Genomic DNA, 27,154 nt, shown 5'->3' with positions numbered 1-27,154 from the left:
CGCCGAACCTTAAATACTTTGGTCACGTCCTGCTGCCCTGTCAACTGAAACATAAAAGCCAGTCCGGCCAACTTCCGCGACATATACGAGGCCGAGACCCCGGCCTCAAAGTTCCTACCAATAAAATACAGTAACAAATCTACACCAAGCTCTGCTGGAGAGCCGTCCCCCACTTCCTTTAACAAGTCTTTCCATTCCTGCCAAACCTTAGTATACGCTGTCCACGTAGCCGTAGAAACCGACTTCCGCATCAACAAATGGGCAGTGGCAATACGATGCTCCATAACCTCTCGGGGCAAGGAATCCCGCGTTGCTCCGCTTCCGGTGCCAATTGACGAAATCTGTCCCACTGGAAACGAGACAACGCATCAGCCACCGAATTGTCAACACCAGGAACATGTACAGCAGACACAAAACAATTAATACGCAAACAGGTAAGAACCAGATGTCGCAGTAAGCGCACAACTGGAGGAGAAGAAGCACTGTTATTATTAATGGCCTGCACCACCCCAAGATTATCACAGTGAAAACGTACACGGCGATTCCTAAAATCTTCCCCCCATAGCTCAACCGCAAGCACGATGGGAAACAATTCCAACACCGCTAGATTGCGTACCAAACCAGTTTCCTGCCATTCCGCTGGCCACTCTCCCGCGCTCCAACGCCCCTGCAAGAAAGCCCCAAAACCACCGGAACCTGCTGCATCGGTGAACAGTTCCAGATCAAAATTCGAAACCACCCGATCCTGCCACAAAGTTCGGCCATTATAGGAAGTCAAAAAGGAATCCCACACTTTCAAATCTTCCCTATGATCCTGCACCAGTCTGATGTAGTGATGCGGTGCCCTAACACCAGCCGTGGCAGCCGCCAATCGCCTGCAAAAAACCCGCCCCATAGGCATAATGCGACAGGCAAAGTTTAGCTTGCCCAAGAGAGATTGCAGGGCCCGAAGTTGAATCTTCTTCCCCCGTAAGGCCCCCGCCACCTCCTCCTTCAAATCCTCAAGTTTATCCAGAGGTAAGCGGCACTCCATAGCTATGGTATCAATGATGATACCCAAGAAACGAAGTTCCGTGGCCGGCCCTTCGGTTTTGTCGGCGGCCAACGGGACCCCAAACACCTCGAAAACTTGCTGAAGCGTGGCCAACAGGGATGCACAAATCGCACTCTCCGCAGGCCCTATACACAAAAAATCATCCAGGTAGTGAATGACGGATGACAAGCCCGAAACATCCCTCACCACCCATTCAAGAAAAGAGCTAAACTGCTCAAACAAGGAACAGGAAATAGCACACCCCATGGGTAAGCATCTATCAACAAAAAACCTATCCTGCCATCTACAGCCCAAAAGATGGCAGCTATCCGGATGGACCGGCAAAAGGCGAAAAGCAGCTTCGATGTCCGTCTTAGCCAACAGAGCTCCCCTACCATACCGCTGGACCCAAGCCACCGCCGTATCGAATGATGTGTACGACACCGTACAGAGATCCGGAGCAATGGAATCGTTGACTGATCCCCCTCGCGGATGAGACAAATGATGAATGAGCCGAAACTTGTTCGGCTCCTTTTTGGGGACAACACCCAATGGGGATACCACCAGATTGGGTACCGGCGGCAATTCAAACGGGCCAGCCATACGACCCAACGAAATTTCTTTGAACAATTTTTTAGTAACGACCTCCGGATGTTCCCTGGCCGACCTCAAATTGTCAGCCAAAGGCGGGGCCGCCAATAACTGACAGTGTAATTTGAAACCCTCGGTAAAACCCAACTCTAACAACTCGGCCGCTTCCCGATTAGGATAGCGCCTTAGAAACGGGGCCATCTTTCTTACCCTCACCGGCGTCATCCCTTTTTCCAGAATCCCCCCCTTTTCCGCGTCCTTGTTTAAAACACCGAGACTGGGGATGAAAACCCCCACAGGTGGAACACTCATGGCGGAAACGACATTTTGTCCCGAATTTGCATGTACCGGCATTAAATTGCCAGCAGAAACCCGGACGATTTCCGGCCGGTTGCCCGGCAGAGGCCGAACCCCCGGCCCCGCCCTGAAAGGGGGGCAACGAACTCCTGGGAGAGGACATCAGCTTCATCCATAGGCTAATATCCTTATGGTCCCACCGCAAAGAAGGGCGGACCGCCTTCCGTTGACGGAACTGCTCATCGTAACGCAGCCACCCAGTGCCCCCATACACTCGTTGTGCCTCCCCGATGGAGTCAAGGTAGCAAAAAAGAGCTGAGCAGTTCTCCGGGGCCTTCTCCCCAATAACGCCCGCCAAAATCGCAAACGCCTGCAACCAATTTGCAAACGTGCGCGGAATCAAACGATAGCGCCGCTTTTCCTCCTCTTCTTTCTTGCTCTCGTCCGGCTTAACTTTGTCCAAGTTAAACTTCTCCAAGGGCAACAAAGAGAAAATCTCAACATATTCACCCTTCCAGATGCGCTCTTTTACCTCCGGCTTCAAATGAGCACCCAAAGGGCCCTCAAAACATACATATACTTCACATTTGGCGGCATCTGCCAAACGCACCCCATCAACCCCCACCGTAGTTTTTCCAGCCAGACCGGTATCCGCAACTGCCGCCGATGTACCGGCTGTCTCCGACGCCACTGGCGGCGGAACTACAGGATTGTTCACACCTAACCCACCGTTTGCCGGGCCTGCGACCGTACCAGCATCCCCCACTGCCGTAATCTGGCCTAGAACCCCCAACGCAGTACCCTGAGCTGCAGGAGTACGGGCTGCTGCCCATACCCCCACCGGGGAAGCGTCCGCCACCGGCCGTGCACCAGCTTCGCAGCGCGCCAACACCTCCCTCAAGCCAGCCAACAAGGTGTGCATCACTCCCATGTCCTGTGCCACTGCTAAACCCAGGGGAGGGGAACACGTACCAATCACCGCACTACCTGCTCCATCCTTCTGAACCTCAGCACCCCCTGCACCCCTTACAGCAATCCCTGAGCCCCCAGAATTAAAAGCAGGAGAAGACAGAGAAAAAACAGAAGACATGTCCCTACCTGGCTGTCGCTGCCCCACAGGACATCCAGCCGCAAGATCCGCTCCCTGCGCCGCCTCCTGGCTCTCTCCTTCCTCCGATTCGGCGATCTCCCCTTCCGACATGCTGCCATCCGAACTCCCAGCCTCCCTTCCGACCGAATGAGTAGGCCGCACTTCCGCACTTCCTGGAACCGTCGGGCGCCCTGCAGTGACGTCATCCCTGCGCGCCGTGCCTGGATACTCTTCCCGCTCCACGCGGCCTCTGCGCTGAGCTCTGGGCCGGGCTGGGGAAGCCCGCCTAGCCGCCGATCTGGACCGCTCCACCAAAGTGTCCCCAGCATGCCGCCGCGTCACCGCCGACGATCCACTCCGCCCCCGTCTCTCTGGAACAGAGGCCCCGGCCGCTCCAGGCATCAGGCCGGCACCCGCCGATTCTTCTCTCCCCCGCCGAGCCACTCTCGAGGAGGCCGCACTGGAACCACGGTCAGTAGATAGGGGGGTGAGGGGAGGCCTAGCAGAAGCGCTCCCACCCCGAGTCCGCCGTGGGCGGGGATTCCTACCGGCCACCACGCTGGGCGAAGCAGGCGTCCGCTTGGCCGGTGGCGCCGAAGGGTCCTGTAAAGGGCTCCCAAAACGGTCACGGACGCTTCTCGTCGCCTCTGGGCTAAAACGCTCAGGAGGCCTGGACCTCCTAGCACGTGGGCGAGTCTGAGGAGGGGGGCCTGCGGATGAGCCAGAGGGGCCCTGGCTAGGGGCCTGAATCAAACTGGTTACTGTAGCCTGTAGCCAGTCAGTACCTCTGGCCGCCGCCTCCTCCCGTAGCTGGGACAATAAGGCCTCAAGATCCCCCATGGTAAAGTTTTTACCTCAAGGAGCAAAAGAAAAAACTTTCTTCTCCTTCTTGACCCGTGCTCCAACTGACCACTGCCAGGTTGCCACCCCCCACAGTTTATCTTGGTAACACCCCCCAACTCCAGGCCCACCAATCCTAAGCAGATGCCTCTTTTTTTATTTTTCTACCCTCATTCTCCACTCCGCCTCATTGCCCACCCCAGTCATGCTGGCCCTCCTCCCAGTTTCACCTATGCTCCGGGCCATTACTTTCCTCTGCAGTGTACATAGTATTGTGTCACGGGAAACAATCTCCCCAGTTTGGCTTCCTTCTTTTTTTAGCTACCTGCAGTGAACTTGCATGGCGATTTTCTTCAGCCCTTCTCATCAGAAGATGCTCCTGTCGAGGTGTTAACTTCCGTGGACGGCCTGCACACCTCTGGGAGATGGTTGCAGTTCCACCTTTGTTACATTTTTGTATCACTTTTGCTACAGTATTCTGACTGATAAGTAAAGCTGATCTTCTTGTAGCCTTCACCTTTCTTGTGTAAAGAAATAATTTTGTGACATTTCTCTTCCATGTGGTGCCATTGCTGACACCATGAAATGGGAAGGGGCTTTCTTTGTTAACCACTTGCCGAGCAGCCGCTGTATATATGCGGCGGCAGGTCGGCTTGTTTGTGTAATCTGCCGTACGGCAGTCCATGCATGTGACACAGTTCACAACGCGGGTCCCACGGACTCAATGTCTGCCGGCGCACTGCGATCACGCTACACAGAGGTAGAACGGGGATCTACCTATGTAAATAAGGCGGATCCCCATTCTGACAGGAGACATCATGGAGATCTGCTGTTCCCAGTGATCAGGAACAGCGAACTCTGTGGTGTTCCAGTGAGCCCAGCCCCCACACAGTTAGAACACACCCAGGGAACGCAGTTAACCTCTTGATCGCCCTCTAGTGTTAACCCCTTCCCTGCCAGTGTAATTTATACATTGATCAGTGCATTTGTTTAGCACTGATCAATGTAATAATGTCACTGGTCCCCAAAAAGTGTCACTTAAGGTCAGGTTTGTCAGCCACAATGTTTCAGTCCCGCTAAAAATCACAGATCGCTGCCATTACTAGTAAAAACATTAAAAAAAGATAAAAGTACAAAAATCTTTCCCATAGTTTGTAGCTGCGATAACATTTGCCCAAACCAATCAATATACACTTATTGCGATTTTTTTTTTACCAAAAATACGTAGAAGAATATATACTGACCTAAACCGATGAATACATTTTTTTTATATATTTTTTTGGATATGTATTATTGCAGAAAGTAAAAAAAAATGTCTTTTTTTCAAAATTGACAAATTTTTTTGTTTATAGCACAAAAATAAAAAACACAGAGGTGATCAAATACCACCAAAAGAAAGCTCTATTTGTGGGAAAAAAGAACATCAATTTTGTTTGGGTACAGCGTCGCACGACTGCGCAATTGTCAAATAAAGTGATGCAGTGCCGTATCGCAAAAAATGGCCTGGTCATTAAGGGGGTAAAACCTTCCGGGGCTGAAGTGGTTAAGTAATGCCCTTTTATAATCAACTGTCTGCTGGACACCAGTTTAATGAATAATTAGACTCACCTGTAGTTAAATTCTTGTTAATTAGGATTGTGTTGTCTAAATTTTAGCTTTGCTCCTAAGACTTTCATTTGGTGTTTTCATCTTTGCAATATTATGAATTAATTTGTTAGGAAAAATACTTTTTTGTGTGTGCAAATTAACAAATCATGGTTGCAATCAATGGTCCACATTTGAGGGAGTATTTTGTAATATAGTGTCCCACAGAAAATGTTGATTCATCCTGAAAGGAAGGTAAAGGCTTTCTAACAAGTCTGTTGGGGTGTACTCATTTATGCCGAGCACTGTATATACTGTATATATATATATATATATATATATATATACAGTATCTCACAAAAGTGAGTACACCCCTCACATTTTTGTAAATATTTTTCTCTATCTTTTCATATAACAACACTGAAGAAATGACACTTTGCTACAATGTAAAGTAGTGAGTGTACAGCTTGTATAACAGTGTAAATTTACTGTCCCCTCAAGATAACTTAACACACAGCCATTAACGTCTAAACCGCTGGCAACAAAAGTGAGTAAAGTGAGTAAGTAAAAATGTCCACATTGGGCCCAATTAGCCATTTTCCCTCCCCGGTGTCACATGACTCATTAGTGTTACAAGATCTCAGGTGTGAATGGGGAGCAGGTGTGTTAAATTTGGTGTTATCGCTCTCACTCTCTCATACTGGTCACTGGAAGTTCAAAATCGCACCTCATGGCAAAGAACTCTCTGAGGATCTGAAAAAAGAATTGTTGCTCTACATAAAGATGGCCTAGGCTATAAGAAGATTGCCAAGACCCTGAAACTGAACTGCAGCACGGTGGCCAAGACCATACAGCGGTTTAACAGGACAGGTTCTACTCAGAACAGGCCTTGTCATGGTTGACCAAAGAAGTTGAGTGCACGTGCTCAGAGTCATATCCAGAGGTTGTCTTTGGGAACTAGATGTATGAGTGCTGCCAGCATTGCTGCAGAGGTTGAAGGGGTGGGGGGTCAGCCTGTCAGTGCTCAGACCATACGCGGCACACTGCATCAAATTGGTCTGCATGGCTGTCATCCCAGAAGGAAGCCTCTTCTAAAGATGATGCACAAGAAAGCCCACAGTTTGCTGAAGACAAGCAGACTAAGGACATGGATTACTGGAACCATGTCCTGTGGTCTGATGAGACCAATATAAAAGTATTTGGTTCAGATGGTGTCAAGCGTGTGTGGCGGCAACCAGGTGAGGTGAGGTGTACAAAGACAAGTGTGTCTTGCCTACAGTCAAGCATGGTGGTGGGAGTGTCATGGTCTGGGGCTGCATGAGTGTTGCTGGCACTGGGGAGCTACAGTTCATTGAGAGAACCATGAATGCCAACATGTACTATGGCATACTGAAGCAGAGCATGATCCCCTCCCTTCGGAGACTGGGCCACAGGGCAGTATTCCAACATGGTAACGACCCCAAACACACCTCCAAGACCACCACTGCCTCGCTAAAGAAGCTGAGGTTAAAGGTAATGGACTGGCCAAGCATGTCTCCAGACCTAAACCCTATTGAGCATCTATGGGGCATCCTCAAATGGAAGACGGAGGAGCGTAAGGTCTTTAACAACCACCAGCTCCGTGATGTCGTCATGGAGGAGTGGAAGAGGACTGCAGTGGCAACCTGTGAAGCTCTGGTGAACTCCATGCTCAAGAGGATTAAGGCAGTGCTGGAAAATAATGGTGGCCACACAAAATATTGACTCTTTGGGCCCAATTTGGACATTTTCACTTAGGGGTGTACTCACTTTTGTTGCCAGCGGTTTAGACATTAATGGTTGTGTGTTGAGTTATTTTGAGGGGACAGCAAATTTACACTGTTATACAAGCTGTACACTCATTACTTTACATTGTAGTGTGTCATTTCTTCAGTGTTGTCACATGAAAAGATAGAATAAAATATTTACAAAAATGTGAGGGATGTACTCACTTTTGTGAGATACTGTATGTATATATATATATATATATATATATATATATATATATATATATATATATATATATACACACAAATTGGCAATTTAAAGCAATCCAGTACTTCGTATGACTTCAGAAAATCATCATATACGCAAAAAAGAGTCCCGTGAAGTGGTATCAGGAGAATAGTTCAGGTTTTCTTATAGGTGATTAAAAAGTTCTTTAAATGTGTACACAACACACCAAGGCTTGTCACCACGTGGGAAGAAACTCAACCCTTTGGGGTTACACTCACCAAAAATCTGATAAAGTCAAGCCTCCCAAGTATAACTTTTTGTTGTCACTTCCCAGGAAATTCCACTGACTCTGTTAGTATTCCTATTAGGCATGGGCAGCTCCAATCAACCAGGATCATGTGAGAAAATAGAAGAAATCACATAGCATAATCCCATTTTTTATACTTTATTGAAGCAAAAATAGAGGCCCCCTTACAGGTTATTCGTACAAGATAAAAGAATAAAACAGGCTGTTAATCCAAACCGTAGCATATGTCGCCAATCACCGGTATCAGGGAGACATCAGCGTCCAAACGAATGCCTCACTTCGTTGCTTCCTGGTTCCTCTGGCTGATGGTGACATGCAAACGTCACTTCAGGCTGTTGTGGAGAGCACGCAACTGACGCGCTTCGTCACTTCCAACTTCGACTGAGGGCGTGATCTCCACGACGTGCCTTCTCAGTATAAATAGAGCCGGCGCGTGGCTCAGCCGATCAGAGATCAGGATAACACCGCTCCCTTGTACAAAACAGTACTATATCTAATATTGCATGCAAGGAAGGTGTCTGTTCCCAGATGGATGAGCAGCGCATCACGCTCAACACAGTGTTCAAACATCATTTAACATAAACAATATTTAAAACAAATTCAGCCAATTGTCACATTGAAAGAATACAGCATTAGTATACAGATCTGCAATGGTAAAAATTGCACCACTTCATTGGTACATTGCGATCCTATTAATGATCAAACCAATAGAAGGGGTCAATTAAAAAAATTCATGGGATATTAATATAAAAATAAAATTAAAATTAAAATATAAACTACACAAGGATAAGTAATCAACTAATAATTTCCACTCAATTGATACTTATAATGATACTAATAATAGAAACAAATCAAATAGCATCATATTTGTTATTAGGAAGATAAACTTCAAATATGCCCATAATATATATATATATATATATATATATATATATATATATATATATATATATATATATAAAACAGCAAATGTCATTACAGCATTCAAATTAATCAAAGCCATAGAGATTTAATACCCATACCACATAAGGGTGTGGGACTACCTCAAGTTGCATATAGGAAATCACATGGCTATCACTCCCAGTATAATATGCTAGAACCAGAAATTTGCTACAATAATAAAATAATAAAAACAGTTCAAAATAATAGGACAATAAAATTTATGTACTACTGGAACATCACATTGATGCAACCTCCAAGAGTCGCAAACAAAAATCGCATAATTATACTTATATAAAAAAACAAATTTATGATGCTCACATCATCAAAAAATCGGTTGATTTACTATACAAAGGTGCAACTATCCTTAGTCACACACACAAAGTCGCATAAAACTAGACATGTGCATTCTTTTTCGTACTAATGCATTTTCGTCCGAATTTCAGGTATTTTCGTTATCGTTTTAACAAACGATAACGAAAGTGCAGAATCCGAAAAACGAAAGATCCGACATAAACAAATGCTTTATTTTTGTTTTTTCGTTGCTACAACAGTTCGCTATAGATAGGAGATTCGACATGATGATGACAATAACAATCTGTGTCGATCAAACCTGTGGTCGAATGTGCCTAACCTTAACTCTATTAGTCCAAGATTATTCTACATAGAGAGAAAAGATTCAACATAGAGAGAAAAGATTCGACGTAGGGGAGAAAAGATTCGACGTAGGGGAGAAAAGACAAATAAAAATAATGATGATGATGAATGTTATTGGCTGATTGTAACCAAAGAGGGGGAGCAGTAAAATAGCTACAACTAAGTACACACGTACTTTGGCTTATGGTGTCTGTTGAAAGTTCTAAGAAGATTTGACGGAGCAGGTAAACTATACGGCGTCGTACAGTTTAGCTGCTCCGTCTAATCTTCTTTGAACATTCGACAGACATCATAAGCCTTCAATGACAGATTCGACCTTAATTTGGATTTTCGGAATAATGCAATTTTTAACAAAAAACGATATAAATAAAAACGAATTGCGGGAGTAACTAAATAAATGTATTTTTCGAACGAAAACGAAATTCCGAAACGAAATATTTCAGTGTGCACATGTCTACATAAAACATAGGATAACCAATATTCAGTGTATGTTAAGAGGATAAGCGAGGAACAATGGATATATATTTATAAAATCCAAAGCTATTAAAGACACTAAAATCTATAATGTTAGAAAACATCCGTATTGTGGTTCACCAAAGGTCACAGATCCAACCGCATAACTGCTATCATAAATCCCAACATTATGATAACTTAATATTATGTTTCATAAGGTGCTAAATGCTGCGACTAACACAAGTCGCACACATATAAACGCATAAATGTTATTCTAAAAATCATATATCTATAATAAGCAAAGGAGGAAAAAAAACATCAGTGATGCTCAACAATACTATAATATCCAAGCACTATAATATCTAGGCATCACTAATGAAACAAGTAATGTCTAGCTCTATATTAAGGCCTTTTGGTGAAAGAGTGTCTGTGAGGTAAATCCACTGGGTTTCACGTTTTGACAAATCTCTCACAATATTGGATCCTCTCCATGATGGTTTAAGACACTCAATACTCCAAAATTTAAGGCCAGAGGGGTCTTGCTTATGTTTCAATTTAAAGTGTAAGGAAACATTATGATCCTTAAAGCCGTTTTTTATATCATGAATATGCTCGGCTACTCGCACCTTCAGTGTCCTTTTGGTGCAGCCTATATATATATAGAAGCGTACACGGGCATTCTAAGGCGTATACCACATGCGTGGTATTACAGGTGAAAAATTGCCTAATATCAAAGCTTTTGTTGTTAGAGAATGATTTAAAATTATCAAGGCCTCTAATCGGCCTATCTACTTCCCTACAAGCCTTACACCTTCTACACGAGTAGAAACCATCCTTATCTCAAAAGGATGGAGGTCTACTGGGAGGGTCAAGCACCTTTTTAACAATCCGATCCCCATAACTAACAGCCTTTCGATATATGAACTTAAGGACTGGTGGAAGTATGTTATGGAGTTCTTTGTCCAAGAGCAGTATATGCCAATGTTCTCTGAAAATAGACTCCACCTCTCAAGAGATAAATCCCCACTCAAAATCCCCACTCAAGATCAAAATTTTGTATATCAGGGATTCTTTCTTTTAAGCAATCTTTTCTAGGGATCGCTCGAACTTCCTCCACAATATTATCTAAAAATTGGGGATTATAGCCTTTGTCTTTAAATCTCTCAGTGAGCACTTTGGTTTGTGAATCAAAATTGTCCATGTGTGAACAATTTCTTTTCACACTCATGATTTGGCCTTTAGGGATGTTTTTTAACCAAAGTGGATGGTGTACACTTTGAATCAGAAAGTAACTGTTTCGATCCATTTGTTTAAAAAACACCCTTGTTCCTAATTTGTTTTGGTGATATATAGTAACATCTAGAAAATGAATTTCCTCATTACTCCATTGAGATGTGAGTTTGATGTTATTGTTATTCGCATTTAATTGTGCAATAAACATTTGTAAAGATGCTGTTGATCCTGCCCAAACCAAAAATAAATCATCTATATAACGTTTATAGAAGATTAGTTCTTCTCTTTTTGTGGATACTGTGGATAACCTTATCTTCCCATTCTCCCATAAACAAATTCACAATGCTTGGTGAGAATTTAGCAACCATGGCTATGTCTCTACATTGGGAAAAAAATTGGTTTCCATACCAAAAATATTTATGGGATAAACAAAAATCAAGGGAATCTCTCAAAAAACGTTTGGTTGTGGGGCAGGTCATTATGTTGGCTCAATGCCCAATTAAGAGCTAAAAGAGCATCCCCGTGTTGTATGATTGTGTAAAGGGGTGATACGTCTGTGGTAACAAGTAATACTTCATCCCCAGATCTTGTGACATGGGAGCGGGGGGGCAGGGCTGAGCCCGCACAGATGCCCCCATGGAAGGTGGGGGCACCTGATGAAGAGGAGGAGCCTGGAGCACCGGTGGGGGATCCCAGAAGAAGAGGAGTGGGGCTGCTCTGTGCAAAGCCATTGCACAGAGCAGGTAAGTATAGGCATGTTTGTTATTTTAATACAAAAAAGAAAAAAGCTTTACAACCACTTTAAGAAAATAGGATGACCTAACAGGTCCAGTGCTTTTTTCCAGTTTCCTCAACTAAATACGCATCTTCAGCATCTTCCACAAACCAAACTCTCAGTTTTGGGAAGAATTGTTCCTACATCAATATGATGTATTTTTGTTATTTTCTTAGAGATATATTGATTGTATCCAAAAGGAGTGGATCCTGATGAAGCAAGTGTTTCTTCATAATGCGTCCATATATTTTGGGACATTGATTCATGCACCAAGTTATCGACATCTATGTGCCAGTCTGACTACTCTGTGACTTGTATTATGTTTAACAATGTAATAAAGTGAGATGTTTCTATCCAATTAGTAGTGTGTATCCTCCCTGTGGCACACTGAACATCCTGCTTTTGACTTTCTTCTTTTTTCCCCTTTATATGAGGACAGAGAGGGTAGTATATTGCAGTAATGGGTAGTGCTGTCACTGCTCAGTGTACAGATATTTCTTAACCAGGAAGTTACATTTAATTCTTGCTAAATATCTTTTCCAATGGGAATGCCAAGGACGATTTCCATTTCCAACAAACAGCGTAGAACTATGAGCCACGGGGATGATGACTCAAACTCTGCATGTGCTACTTTAATATGTTTAAATGCATTTAATTACCCAGAAAAATGTATGAGTGTCAGCCCATTAAGGCTTTGTATGGAGCTCATGAAAAGTGCATTTGGAATGGAAAACGAGATTTGCATCAGCAGGTGCTAGATGGATCCGACCACTCATATGCCTCATTATTCCAAACCATTTATATTATATTGGGAGATTTCCTAGACACGCTAACGCAGGGGACGCTACATATGTATCCGGTATATAATTGCTGTGGAACTCCATGTAACTTCATCAGTGATGGAAAAATGACAAATCAAGCTCCAAGTTTTATAGCTTATTGGAACTGAAGGAAAGCCAAACATCCATCACAAGCTAGTCAATAAAGCTTTTAATAATGTGTTATGAATATTTGAAATTCTCAGGATGAAGGTAATAAAAAATAAAGGAGTGGAATAAGATATTTTCAAACACGTAGCTGTCTACTTGTTCAGTTATCCTATAGTGGAGGCAACTGTCACTCTTTTAGTCTATAATGGCAGCTAACATCCCACCATGGGATGCTACACAATTGTAATTAGGAGTCAGATAATTAGCTCTCTGTGCAGGTACAGGATTTTTTATGTACATAGCTGTATGTAGGCAGGTACAGTTGGAGGGAAAGTCAAGAGGAGCATGGTTCCGCTATGGTTTCCTGAATCGTTGGGGAAGCTATCTAATTGGGTGATGCCACCCCAGGTGACTCTGGCAATCATCTTGGGTCAGGCAGAGCATATTTAAAGGAGAAGTCTAGCCTTAGCTCATTCAGCTGGGCTTCTCCCATGGTCACAGGAGTGCAATTCGTTTTGCACTCCTGTGACCCGTTTTCAGCAGAGAGCCGTCTGAAGTCCGCTGATGTCACCAAGATCAGTCCAGGCACCGCGTCACCCTGACTCTGGAAGTCTGGATCCGCCAGGTGCCTGGACTGATAGGCACCTCAGCCTCTCAGTGAGCGTGGAGGAACAGAACAGAAGAGCTGATGATTGGCAGTCAGCAGCTCTCCGCTTGGGGAGGTGAGAGAACAGAGCCATTGGTGGTGTTCGGTGGCTCGGTTCTCAGTGAAGAGGCGGCGGGGGACAGATGCAGCATTGGATTGATGCTGCATCCACCTAGGGAAGTATTATTATGGGACAGAAAAAAATCCCATACTTCTCTTTTAAGGCTAGACATGTGCAGAACAGAAAAAATTGTTTTGTTTTGTTTCGGGTAGATTCATTATGTTACTAATTTTGTTTAGTTGATTAATTTCGGTTTTCATTTAGTTTCATTTTAATTTTGTTTAGTTTATTCATTTTCTAACGAATACCAAATTTTTGGAACAATTTGAATCTGGATGGGTTAAAAATTTTTTTTTTTTCCTCCCTGTCTTCTCCTCATGTACCCCTCTGTCTCCGCTTTTATTCCCTTTTTGATAAATTGAAAGGAACAGCCACGCTTAGGAAAATATAAATATAAAAGTGAAGGATAGCTGCCTCCCCTGATAGGGCTGCCCTAAAAAGGCAGAGCTCTAAACCATAACCTATTATATAAAGAGCATGGGGTTGTGGCGCTTACCTATAGACTAACCACAAGCTGTATAAAAACGATGATAAAATATAATATGTACTAGAAGCTAACCTCCATGTACTACAATCATCAGCCTAATATAGGTGAGCCCAGTATCAGGTGTGGACAAGAAAGCAAGTGAACACAGGTGAATATACACAAAGGTAAAATCTACTCAAAGCATGCATGTGCTATGTGCATCTCAATAAAAATAAAAATTACTAATAATAATTCCTACAGTGATGTGGCAGAGATACCTTTTAAAGGATATATATTGCTAAAAATCACTAAAAAAAGAAATACAAATATGTTAGGTATAAACTTATATATCTGACCTATTAAAGGTATATAATAATACAGGTGCATGTGCTTATAGCCCATATAAACATAAATGTCCATACATGTTATATCCAAAGAGCAAAAAATAAAAGATAAAAATTATAAAAAATATAAAAAAAATATATAATAATATAATAATATATATAAGTCCAGGCTCCAAATATATATGGTTGTGTATATGTGTGAGAACTAAGATACAATCCAGTTATCGAATAATGTGATAGGGGCCCCCGGAAGTAGCTGCGGAGACAGTGTACAAAGCTATTGTTCACATCCCAGTTACCAGGAATCCAGGGAATACGGCTGGATGTCTACAGAGCATATACCCCGGTGGACGGGTGCCTCAAAATACAACAACCATATGCATTACCCCATAGGGGTGATGGGATGCGGTGAGTAAGGACCCTTGAGGGGGAGCACTTAAAGTCACTTGGATACCTTTGCAAGCACTGGAGTCACTTATGAGGATTTTTGTCATCCCTATCACATTATTCGATAACTGGATTGTATCTTAGTTCTCACCCATATACACAACCATATATATTTGGAGCCTGGATTTTATATATTTTATTTTATATTTTTTATAATTTTTATCTGTTATTTCTTGCTCTTTGGATATAATACGTGTGGACATTTATGTTTATATGGGCTATAAGCACATGCACCTGTATTATTATATACCTTTAATAGGTCAGATATATAAGTTTATACCTAACTATTTTTATTTCTTTTTTTAGTGATTTTTAGCAATATATATCCTTAAAAGGTATCTCTGCCACATCACTGTAGGAGTTATTATTAGTAATTTTTATTTTTATTGAGATGCACATAGCACATGCATGCTTTGAGTAGATTTTACCTTTGTGTATATTCACCTGTGTTCACTTGCTTTCTTGTCCACACCTGATACTGGGCTCACCTATATTAGGCTGATGATTGTAGTACATGGAGGTTAGCTTCTAGTACATGTTTTATTTTATTCCCTTTTTCCTTGCCTAAACCTCCCTTTGAAGATATATACGCCTAGACATCATAGCCACTTCTGACTATCTGCTCATAATCTAGAGATGTTTAGTCCTGGTTCAGCATGTTTCTATTTGACTAAATTGGAATCGTATATGTATTGATAATACAGGTTCACTGAGCCATGGCTGTATATGCTAAGTTTGTATTTTCTCAATAAAATTGTTTATGCAATAAAAAAAAAAATGATTGACCGATTCAAATTCTATGTGAAGAATAGCTGGTTGTTAAAGGACTACCCTCGTTTTGAGATTTGGGTGTTTACAAGTTTAAAACTGTTTTTTTTTGCTAGAAAATTACTTAGAACCCCCAAACATTATATATTGTTTTTTTCTAACACCCTAGAGAATAAAATAGTGGTCATTGCAATACTTTTTTTGCACCGTATTTGCGCAGCGGTCTTATAAGCGCACTTTTTTTGGAAAAAATTCACTTTTTTGAATAAAAAAAAGACAACAGTAAAGTTAGTCCAATTTTTTTTTATATTGTGAAAGATAATGATTCTGATTCTGATTATTATTATACAGGATTTATATAGCGCTTTCCAACTTAAAAGGGAGACAGTTCAGTTACAATACAATAAAATACAAGAGGGTTAAGAGGGCCCTGCTCAAAAGAGCTTACAATCTAAAAGGGGGGGGGGTCAGATGGTACAAAAGTTTGTACCAGTGGGGGATGAGCTAATGGAAGTGATAAAAGATTAGTTGGAGGCATGCTATGCTTCCCTGAAGAGATGAGTTATCGCCTAAAGGCAGCCAGAGCCAGAGAGATAGCTGGACAGATTGAGGTAGAGAGTTCCAGAGGAAGGGAGAGGCTCTGGGGAAGTCCTGGAGATGAGCATGTGAGGAGGAGACAAAGGAGCTTGAGAGCAAGAGGTCTTGAGAGGAGTAAAGAGGATGGTGTGGGTGATATTTCGAGACAAGATTGGTGATGTAGCTTGAGTTGTGAATGGCTTTGTATTTTGTGGTTGGTATTTTGAATTTAACTTGCTGGGTGATCAGAAGTCAGTGTAGGGATTGGCGGAGAGGGGTGCCAGACGTTGAGCGGTTGGTAAGGTAGATGAGTCTGGCAGCAGCATTAATGATAGACTGAAGAGGGTCTAGCCTATGGAGAGGTAGGCCTATGAGGAGGGAGTAGCAATAGCTAAGGCAAGAGATAACAAGGGAGTGAATGAGCAGTTTGGTCTTTTCATTAGTTAAAAAGGGGCACATTTTAGAGATGTTACAGAGGTGAAATTTTAAAGCTTTTGACAGCAATTGCATTTGTAGTTGAAAGGATTGGTCAGAGTCTAGGATTACACCTAGCACTCTGGCATGAGGGAGGGGGATTGATGGCTGCGTTATTGACCTTGGTGGAAAAGTCATGGAGGGGGCAGGAGGGAATATTACCAGCTCGTTTTAGAGAGATTTTGTTTAAGGAAGTGGTGCGACATCCTTGCTGATATATCAGTTAGTAAGTTAGTAATGCGAGAGGAGACTGAAGGAGGGAGAATAATCTCATGTTAGACATATGCGATTTGTTTTGTTACGAATCGAAGTTTGGACAAAATTTGCGTAATTCGGAGATTCAGATTTGTTCAATTCTCCAAATCACAATAGTAACAAATTTCATCGCATCAGACATAAATTATAATGAAAACAGCAAATTCTTTCGTATTTATTTGTGTCATTCGGATGATGTGATGTGATAGTTTGGGCCTTTTGTTAAAATTGGAAGCATATGAAATAACGTAACGTCATAACAAATGATCCAAATTGATTTGTATCCATTTGTTTTGATTCCAATAAGTGTAGCGTGAATATTCTAATAAGATTCTTTTTGTATTGTGCCTGAACTTGAGAGACCATTCGTTTAATTTGTACGTCTGCGGCCCAACAAACAATGCAAGTTGGGAATAAGGAAATGAATTCAACTTAATAACAAAAAGAAAGAATACGCATTCATTTGGATTCATTCCTTTTATTCAGATGAGAACGGAGTAGTCTTTGACTCTTGGATAACCAGACGATTATTTTACATTAACATTTTTAATTACTATAAATAATGCACTACATATGAAATGGAAACATATTGCAATAAATACAGTAAGGTAAAAAAGTGAAATAAGATGATTCCTACTTATTGTGTTTGGGTTAGATGGAAGTGTATCCATCAGAATCTCCGAATCATACCAAAGCAAATGAACCCAAAATTAATTTAGTTTGTTACTTTTGGATGCACGTGACTCTAGTCAATATCATCCAATCAGCTCATTCCATTTCTCGTTGTGGGTTGAACTAGCAGGGACAAAGGCAATCTTCCAAAATAATAAAAGAATATCAGAACCTCTGAAAATACGAATTGATTCAACAAATACACAAAACAAATTCTGGAATCATTCTAACATAACGATTATGATGAAACAAAATTATTTCCTTAAAGTGGAAAAGCAGTTTTTGTTTTTCCAGACACATGTTAAACTTGTTGTTCTTGCCAGTAGATCCATTATTTCTCTATTTTTTGTAACAGGTTCAAGTGGAACTTTAGTCAGAAAAATTAAGTCCCGCTAAATGACTTCAGGTCGGCCCCTTATGCAGGTATAGCATTTAAAACATTAAAAATAAGTGACTATACTGTTTAAAATCCAGTAATACATGGTCTCATACTGTTCTGCACATGCTCAGTTGCAAGAAACATACTGGAGGCAATTTATAGCACATACTATTTGTTGGCATAATTATTAATGTTGAATGTATGTTTTTTGCTAAAGAACATTGTTTTTTTAACAAGTTATTATTGGTAAAGTTCCGCTTTAACAAGTGAGACTGAAACAAAACTAATTTTTCTGTCTTGCACATCTCTGTTCCATGTCAAAAACTGGACACCAAGATGGAGCCTTTAGCCCACAACAAAGGACAAAATAATGGTGAGTTTCCCTATGGTGAGTTCCTCCTAGCACCAGTACTAACCGGAGTAATCGGCAATCACTCCATTTACAAGGAGGAAGTGATTTATCGATCACTGGACTGCTGAATCACTCTCCAGCACAGCTAACCCAATGGAGCAAAACAGTCAGCCCTCAAGTTTAACTAAGGAATCCCAAACTCTCCTGCTAACAAACCATTATCAGTTTTAACATTCCCAATATTACTGTTATCAACAAACTACACTGCAAATATATTTGTTAAGACCAAACCTTACAGATACAATGAATAAAGCTAAACGTAAGAATGAGTCACAAGACTCAAAGGCTCTTTAGGTCCTTCATAAAACAACAGTACTGTTTAATGCTAGGTACAAAGAAACAAATAAGGTGAGGCTTCTAGAAGAGCCTGCAGTCTCTCTATGTTCTCAGTAATAATTCTATAACCTGGTTGTTGGCATAATCACAAAAGATCATTATCATCAGAAGCATCATCGTTCACTTTTGCCCAGAAGAGTATGATCTTCAGATACGGCCTTGGCAAGTTTACTTTCATTAATACAATTCCTGGACACTAGCCAGGTTTTTGAAATCTTTGCCCAAAGTTTAGGGAGGTCCATGAAAAATGGAAATCTCTTCTTGGCCAACACTAACTAAAGAAATGCTGGACAGAGAACAACATTTGGGTGGCCCTATTCCTCCCAATGATACCAATGATGGGGCACTATTCCTTCACTTAATACCAAATGTGGTGATGATTACTACCGCTGATGGCAGGAAAATTTCCACTCCTGCTGGCCATAGTCAAGCCTCCCTAAGGTCTGAAAGTCAGTAAACTGTCCCTGTTAAGTATAGAGACCCCTGTTATAATGGATTGAGTGAAAACTTAATGAGATTTTCACAAATGAAATTATGACCTTAAGACTGTATATACAAAATCAGTTGCTGACTGCTCATTCATATAGGAAATTAGTTAAAATGGCTCTAACTTGCCTAAAGCAGGACTAAAGACAACACTTTTTAAATTAATTTTGAATACAGTAAGTATTACCCTTGTCATGCTTTTTTTCACCATCTGTGTCCAGCTGGGAAGATTTCCCTTCACTTCCTGTCCTATAGCCACAACAGGACGTTTTACCCCCACCCCACCCAACAGTAAGTGTAAATGAGGCCTTAGAGATTTACACTCACCTCCTGTCCTGCTGACAACAGATTCATTGGATGTGAGTGAAAATCAGCAACAAGTATGTAAGCTGGCCACACACTGGTACATTTTTTTCAGATTCCTCCATCTTTGCTAAACAGCTAGGATGGATGAATCCCCCTGCTGGGATATTATATTCTGCGTCAGGTGACATGATCTTTTTATTTGTCTATGTATTGTGTATATAGTGTATGTATGTGTGATTTGCCAATTTTATATATTTAATGTGGTTCTAAAGGCAGGTTTTTTTTTTTTTAATCTTAATGCTTTCTATGCATTAAGATAAAAAAACCTTCTGTGTGCAGCAGCCCCCCTCAGCCCCCTAATACTTACCTGATCCCCATCTCAATCCAGCAATGTTGCACAAGTGCCTTGGCTGTCCAGGACTCTCCCTCATTGGCTGAGACAGCAACCCGGCGCCATTGGCTCCCACTGCTGTCAATCAAAGTCAGTCAGCCAACAGGGAGAGAGATGGGGCAGGGCTGAGTTACGGCTCCTTGTCTGAATAGACACAAAGAGCAGCGGCTTGGCTTGAGTGCCCCCATAGCAAGCTGCTTGCTGTGGGGGCACTTGGCAGGGGCCAGGAATGCAAACGAGCGACCTGAGAAGAGGAGGATCTGGGCTGCTCTGTGCAAATCCACTGCACAAAGGAGGTAACTATAACATGTTTGTTATTTTTAAATAAAAAAATACAAGACTTTAATATCACTTTAAAGTGGATGTAAATCCTTACAATCCTTACATATACCCAAGTGAAGTGAACAACCTCAGATGATACACAGAGATTAAATAAATCCTCCAACATAGGTTTTACTTGTATGTCTGCTGTCTTCCCCTTTTTACACTCTTTGGAATGTGCAAATCATGTTACAAATATTTCTTCCTGTTGCAGCAGTGGGTGTGGAGTCTGGGCTTACACTGTGTGTGAACTGATTGGAGGAAAGGCACCCCCCCTTCACATAGGCAGAGGAACGAAGGAACATGCAGAGCTGTGGTCTGAATAGACAAGCTCACTGCTAATCTCCCTCTAAGCATCCCCCCAACACAAATTTTCAGCTGCTGTTATCTTGTGTTTCGGAGAACTTGTCAGAAGTGACTCTGCTGATAACAGAGGAATGAAGCACCAGAGAAAAGCAGCACTTAGAGCTTTGGAGAAAGATAAGTAAACATTACAGATATATGTGCCTAGGTCAAATTTCATGAATGAGGTTTACAGTCATTTTAAGTATGATAAAGTCCTTCTGATTTTCTTTCAGCTGTTCTGTTCCTGGCTATCCACGTGTAAAGTAAAACCAAGCTATTAAAATCTTATAAAGTCATACTGGTTTTCCTAATAGGACTGGTGATTGTGGTGTTTTTGACTGGCAAATGGGGTTACAGGGACAAATATAATAAATGTGCAGCTCATTAATACAAGATCATAAATTCTGTGATGAATAATTATCCACAGGCACAACCAAAAACATTTTTTTTATTCATGAAAATCAACATCAAACATGTGGTGAAACTTCACAAATTGCTGTGCATAATACATTTTACTGCAAAAATGTCCACAGGCAAATATTCAAAATAATAAATAAAAAACAAAAAACAGTCCACTCCAAAAACAGACCCTCTGAAGACGTTCCCTCCCAGGGATGCAAATGTCAGAGCAGAGTGATCGAGTGCTATCACCACACATGGCCTCACCCGGTCTCACCCCCAATCCTCCCAAAAGAAGGAAAGCCAGGATACTTGCACCACCCCATCCCATAGAATGGACCTCCCCCCCCCCGTTTATATGAAACCGCCAACATTAACCCCTTCCCGCCTGCCTTGGTGTCCCTTTGTTGAACTGTTTTGGGAAACCATTTAATCGCTGGGTTTAGCCAGCTGTCCAGAATACATTTTACTGCAAAAATGTCCACAGGCAAAAAATCAAAATAATAAATAAAAACCAAAAATAAAAAACAGTCCACCCTAAAAACAGACCCTCTGAAGAAGTTCCCTCCCAGGGACGCAAAGCGTCAGAACGGAGTGATCGAGTGCCGTCACCACCACATGGCCTCACCCGGTCTCACCCCCAATCCTCCCAAAACAAGGAAAGCCAGGATACCTGCACCACCCCATCCTATAAAGTGGACCTCACCCCCCTCCCCAGTTTATATGAAACCGCCAACATTAACTCCTTCCCGCCTGCTTTGGTGTCCCTTTGTTGAACTGTTTTGGGAAACCATTTAATCGCTGGGTTTAGTTCCACTTTAAAAAGTGGTCACATGATCAGGAGCCAGTCCCACCAATTACTGACCATTAGTGGGGACCAAATAGTTGTTCTTTTTAGAGCTCGGTATCTGTCCTGAGTGCCCTCTCAAGCATCATGATATGGGGATGTTTCTCATATTATGGTGTTGGGCCTATTTATCGCATACCAGGGATCGTGGATCAGTTTCAATAAATCAAAATACTTGAAGAGGTCATGTTACCTTATGCCGAAGAGGAAATGCCCTTGAAATGGGTGTTTCAACAATACAACGACCATAAACACACCAGTCAGTGAGCAGCATCTTGGTTCCAGACCAACAAGATTTATGATATGGAGTGGCCGGCCCAATCCCCGGACCTTAATCCAATAGAAAACTTGTGGGGTGACATCAAAAATGCTGTTTCTGAGGTAAAACCAAGAAATGCAGAGGAATTGTAGGATGTAGTGCAATCATCCTGGGCTGGAATACCTTGTTCACAGGTGCCAGAAGTTGGTTGACTCCATGCAACACAGATGTGCAGCAGTTCTCAGAAACCATGCTTATACAAATAAATAGAGCGAGAACAATAATTCTAGCCCAAGACCTCCTCTGTAACTCAAAACATGCAACCTGTAAAAAAATTTAAAGCGTCGCCTATGGGGATTTTTAAGTACAGAAGTTTGGCGCTATTCCACGAGTGTGTGCAATTTTGAGGAATGATACGTTAGGTATCTATTTACTCGCCTTAACATAATTTTTCACATTATGCAAAAAATTTGGATAACTTAATTGTTTTTTTCTTTTATGCATGAAACAGTCGCAAATACCATGCGAGATAAACAGTTGTTATGACCGCCATTTTATTCTCTAGGGTCTCTGCTAAAAAAATATGTATAATGTTGGGGTGTTCTGTGTAATTTTCTAACAAATAAATTATGATTTTTACATGTAGGAGAGAAATGTCAGAATTGGCCTGGTAGGCAAGTGGTTAAATGGTTTCCCAAAACAGTTCAACAAAGGGACACCAAGCAGGCGAGAAGGGGTTAATGGTGGCGGTTTCTTATAAACAGGGGGGTGAGGTCCATTCTATGGGATGGGGTGGTGCAGGTATCCTGGCTTTCCTTCTTTTGGGAGGATTTGGGGGGGGGGGGGTTTAAAACACTGGCTAGACCTGTATCAACATCCATATGCTAAAAGTTATATATTTTTTTTAATTTGGATAACAGTCCACCCCACACATACCTTTAACTCACCTTCAGTTTCTCATTAGTAAAGGTGATGCACATTGTATAGTTGGACCATGTCCGGTTGCTTTCGGGGTGCTGAAACCAACTTCCCTTTTCATCACAATATTTGGAAGCTTTCTCTAAAAAAAAAAAAAAAAAAAAAGAAGCATGTAGAGAAAAAAAAAATCTGGTATATAGATGATTGCATTTACAAATCTGAAATATTTTGAAGCAGTTACTTCCAAGAAAATGCTATAGTGATAAATGCGCAGTCATGTTGGAACAGGAAGGGGACATCCCCAAACTGTTCCCACAAAGTTGGGAGCACAAAATTGTCCAAAATGTCTTGGTATGCTGATGCCTTAAGCAATCTCTTCACTGGAACTGAGAGACCAAACACAACCCCTGAAAGACAACCCCCCACCATAATCCCCCCTCCACCAAATGATTTGGACCAGTGCACAAAGCAATGTCCATAAAGACATGGATGAGCGAGTTTGGGGTGGAGGAACTTGACTGGCCTGCACAGAGTCCTGACCTCAACCCAATAGAACACCTTTGGGATGAATTAGAGCGGAGACTGTGAGCCAGGCCTTCTCGTACAACATCAGTGCCTGACCTCACAAATGTGCTTCTGGAAGAATGGTCAAACATTCCCATAGACATACTCCTAAACCTTGTGGACATCCTTCCCAGAAGATTTGAAGCTGTTATAGCTGCAAAGGGTGGGCCAACTCAATATTGAACTCCACGGAGTATAACTGGGATGCCATTAAAGTTCATGTACATCAGGTGTCTCAATACTTTTGGCAATATAGTGTATATATCTTTGTACGTTTTTCAAGGGCGGATTAGCGTCCCTTTATTTACCCAGTGCAGTTTAAGAACAGAACTGGATAATTAACCATTGGGCATCCAATCTGCCAAGCAATCGCTGTCATTAAACGGTTGGGTACACAGGGACGCTGTACATCACCTGTACATTAATATATCTAGTGCACCATTATTAGGTCCAGGGTTTAACCCCCTCTGTACCGGGATGTTTCTTTATTTCCAAAATTGTGGCAAAAAATGAGATCACCTTTTGCTGGGGTCTACTTTCCACAAAAAAGTCATTTCTGGAACTTCCATACTATGCTGGCATTTTTATTTTACTAGAAAGTAAAGGAAATGTTTTTTTTTTCAAAATATTTGTTTTTTTTCCTTTTTTTTATAGTAAAAAAAAACAAAAAAACAACAACAAAAAACAAAACAAAACAGTGGTTATTAAATACCACCAAAAGAAAGCTGTATCAGTCTCATAAAAATGTATAAAACTCATTTGGGTACAGTGTTGCATAACCAGGATAATTGTCAGTCAAACTATGACCGCACTGAAAACTGAATGGACTGGTAATAAAGAGATTACAGGCTGGTACTGAAGTGGTTAATGTACCTTCACCGGGGACAGTCACTGATCATAAAAACTCTTCACACACAAAGTTCTAGCCGAGCTCTCTGCAGCTTCTCTCCGCTTTGGCTTACTCAGCTGATTGAGTTAAGAAACTTTTCCCAATCTGTTTCAGAGCGCTGCAAGTGTCGGCTTAATGCCGGAGAAAATTATGATTTTTAGCTTCCATTTTTCATTGTAATGATCCTTACAAATAACATTTCTCTTCACCTCCAGCTATAATTAAAATGTTTATAGATTCTGAACTTTCTGTACAAGCAGAACTGTCGGTTGGGTATGAACGGATAATCTATTAGAAGACCGCCAACGGTATTGCGTTTCGCTTGGTCTTATAAAGTAGTTTTATCATTTCGTGTTGATGCATTTATTTGGTTTCATTTTGAATGGGGAACGAAGATCAAATCAGGAGATTTCAGCAGAGAAGTCTTCCAGCGGTCGTGACAAATCTGGAACGGTTTCGGTAATTGAGATAAACACGAGTACAGGGTTTTTCTTTTGGGTGTATTGTATTTTTTCAAGAAAATAAAGTGCAGTATTGGTTGCAAGGATTTTAGAAAGTCTAGTATATTAATGGGAAATGATGAACTTGCGAAAGTCTTCGCGTTTCGTGAATGCCTATTGTCGGCAATGCATTACCATGAAGGCGTCTCATTTATTTTTAAATAACATAGGGAGATGGGTATGAATGAGACAATGAATAAAGGAGGTTATGTCTCCAACACACAGCTTAATAGGCAGTTTATGGTTAATATATGTAGCGGTGCCCCCGTGGGGTCGCTGCGTGTTCTAGCATCCACATATTTCACCCTGCTGGTCAGACATCCATTTTGGCACACTTTCCCAGACAATGAACAGTCTCTTGCTTGTTTTTGTTGTTTTTATTAGGGGATTAAACTTGGATGGGGAAAAGGGACATGGGATGCCATTCAGATAATGAATACTTCTCAATGAAATCAATGTTGGTTAAGTCTAGATATGACAGTCTCTTCCTCTGCACATCTCCTCCAGCACACTACTTGAGATCACTTGCTTCATTTCACTGTCCAAATCTAGGTTCCTGTCCCCATTAGCGCATGGCTAGGCCTCACTCTGAATAAGTCCTAACATTTTCCTAATAGGCCATTACAGGCAGGGGTCTGCAGACCCCTTTGAGGTAGCAACCGTTTTAGTAGAGAAGAATAAATGTGCTAACTGACACTTAGTGGACTACTGATCCCAGCACGTCCGATGCAAATCCAGCCAGCCCTTGTGGCTGCAACGACTTGACTCCAAAACAACACCACAGTCTCTCCCTCTGGCTCCACATCCAAATCCTGCCATGTCTCCCCCAGAGCTTCACACTGTGCTTCTCACTCACCAACCCCGGCATGGATCCCTCCTGAATGACTTTTCTGGCAGTGCTCTGTCTTCTTCCTGCTCCTGTTAAAGGACACCTCTCAATGACTTAGGCTCCCTCCCAGCTCCTGAGCTCCAGGCCTAAGTTCACCCCCGCCTCTCAGAAAGGGGGTTCCCCCCAGACCACGACAGTCTAACACTCCATCATTCAGTTCTTCCACCCGACAAATCCTTCCACAGCAGGCTGACCATAGGTATATATAGGAGGCCTGCCTCCTGCCAATCCTTGTTGGGGATAAGTCAGGGCTCCCACATACACCCCATGTTACTCCAGCTCTCTGCCCTTCCTCTTTTCCAGAACCTTCTGAAAACCAGAGGAGGCGCCCAAGAGCTGAAGCACATGTCAGACACCTGGTGCTACACTAAACCACTCCCCTGCCCCCAGATCAAAACAAACAGGCCTAGCTCACAGCATAGGCCTGCCTAAATTTACCTGCACTGGCAGTACAAAACAAATCCACTACTCTGGCACCTACCTACCTAAGGTAGAGGGTGCTACATATAGATAGCATATCATCTTCAAATGTAGAAACAGCAGAAACATTGGTGTTGATTTACTAAAGGCAAATCCACTTTGCACTACAAGTGCACTTCAGTCGTTGTAGATCTTCCAATGCAAGGAAAAACAAAAAAACACAGCATTTTTGTTTGTACATGATTGAATTATAAAATCAGCAGAGCTTCCCCTCATTTCCGATCTTCCCCTCAGATTTACAGCGACTGCATTTACAAGTGCACTTGTAGTGCAGAGTGGATTTGCCTTTAGTAAATCAACCCCACAGTGTATCAAACCACTTTAACTAATGTAGAAGGTAAAATTGCACTTACAGCATAGCCCCCAACTGTCCCTGATTTGGAGGGACTGTCCCTGATTTGGAACAAAGTTCCTCTGTCCCTCTTTCCTCCTCATTTGTCCCTCATTTTGGTCTGATGTATATATTGCATATAAAACTTTTTATTTTTCAAAAAGTGTTTCTCATCACTATACCTTTCATCCAATTTTTAAATGGCTGCATTTGTAAATTTCAAAAGCCAATATTAAGGAATAGTAGTGGTAAAAAAAATAGCACTTGTCGGTTTAACAAATCTTTTTTTTGGTGGTGGGGGTGTGTCCTATGCTTACGTACTTTTGCTAATAGGTGTCCCTCATTCCCATCTCAAAAAGTTGGGAGGTTTGCTTACAGTGAAGTGACTTGATCAGGACATATCACCCATTCCAGAGAAATTTTGAGTTGTGCCATAAAGATGCTTTCTTACAAGGTAGCCACCAGTTACTATTATTATACAATATTTACATTGCGGCAACAGTTTGTGCAGCTCTTTACAAAATGGAGGGAAACAGTCAGAGCTGGATTTAGAACTTGGGGCACTTCAAGTTTGGCGGGGGGACCTCAACATGGAACTTAAATTATGACAAATAAAAAAGTGCACTAAAAT

At 41.9% G+C, this 27,154-nt stretch overlaps 1 protein-coding gene across 1 annotated transcript in view; it reads right to left on the bottom strand.

The window, feature by feature from the left end:
- Positions 1 to 27,154, bottom strand: part of CALCR (calcitonin receptor) — a 459,172-nt gene that overhangs the window by 137,448 nt on the left and 294,570 nt on the right. Inside the window, exon 5 of the mRNA XM_073629603.1 lies at positions 22,900 to 23,012. Coding sequence (XP_073485704.1) covers positions 22,900 to 23,012 — 113 coding nt within the window. The remainder of the gene's footprint in view (positions 1 to 22,899; positions 23,013 to 27,154) is intronic.

The sequence above is a fragment of the Aquarana catesbeiana genome, linkage group LG05 (genome assembly GCF_042186555.1).
Source record: "Aquarana catesbeiana isolate 2022-GZ linkage group LG05, ASM4218655v1, whole genome shotgun sequence".
NCBI lineage: Eukaryota > Metazoa > Chordata > Amphibia > Anura > Ranidae > Aquarana > Aquarana catesbeiana.
The sequence above is the reverse complement of the archived record's forward strand: the minus strand, read 5'-3'. Positions and strand labels throughout refer to the sequence as shown.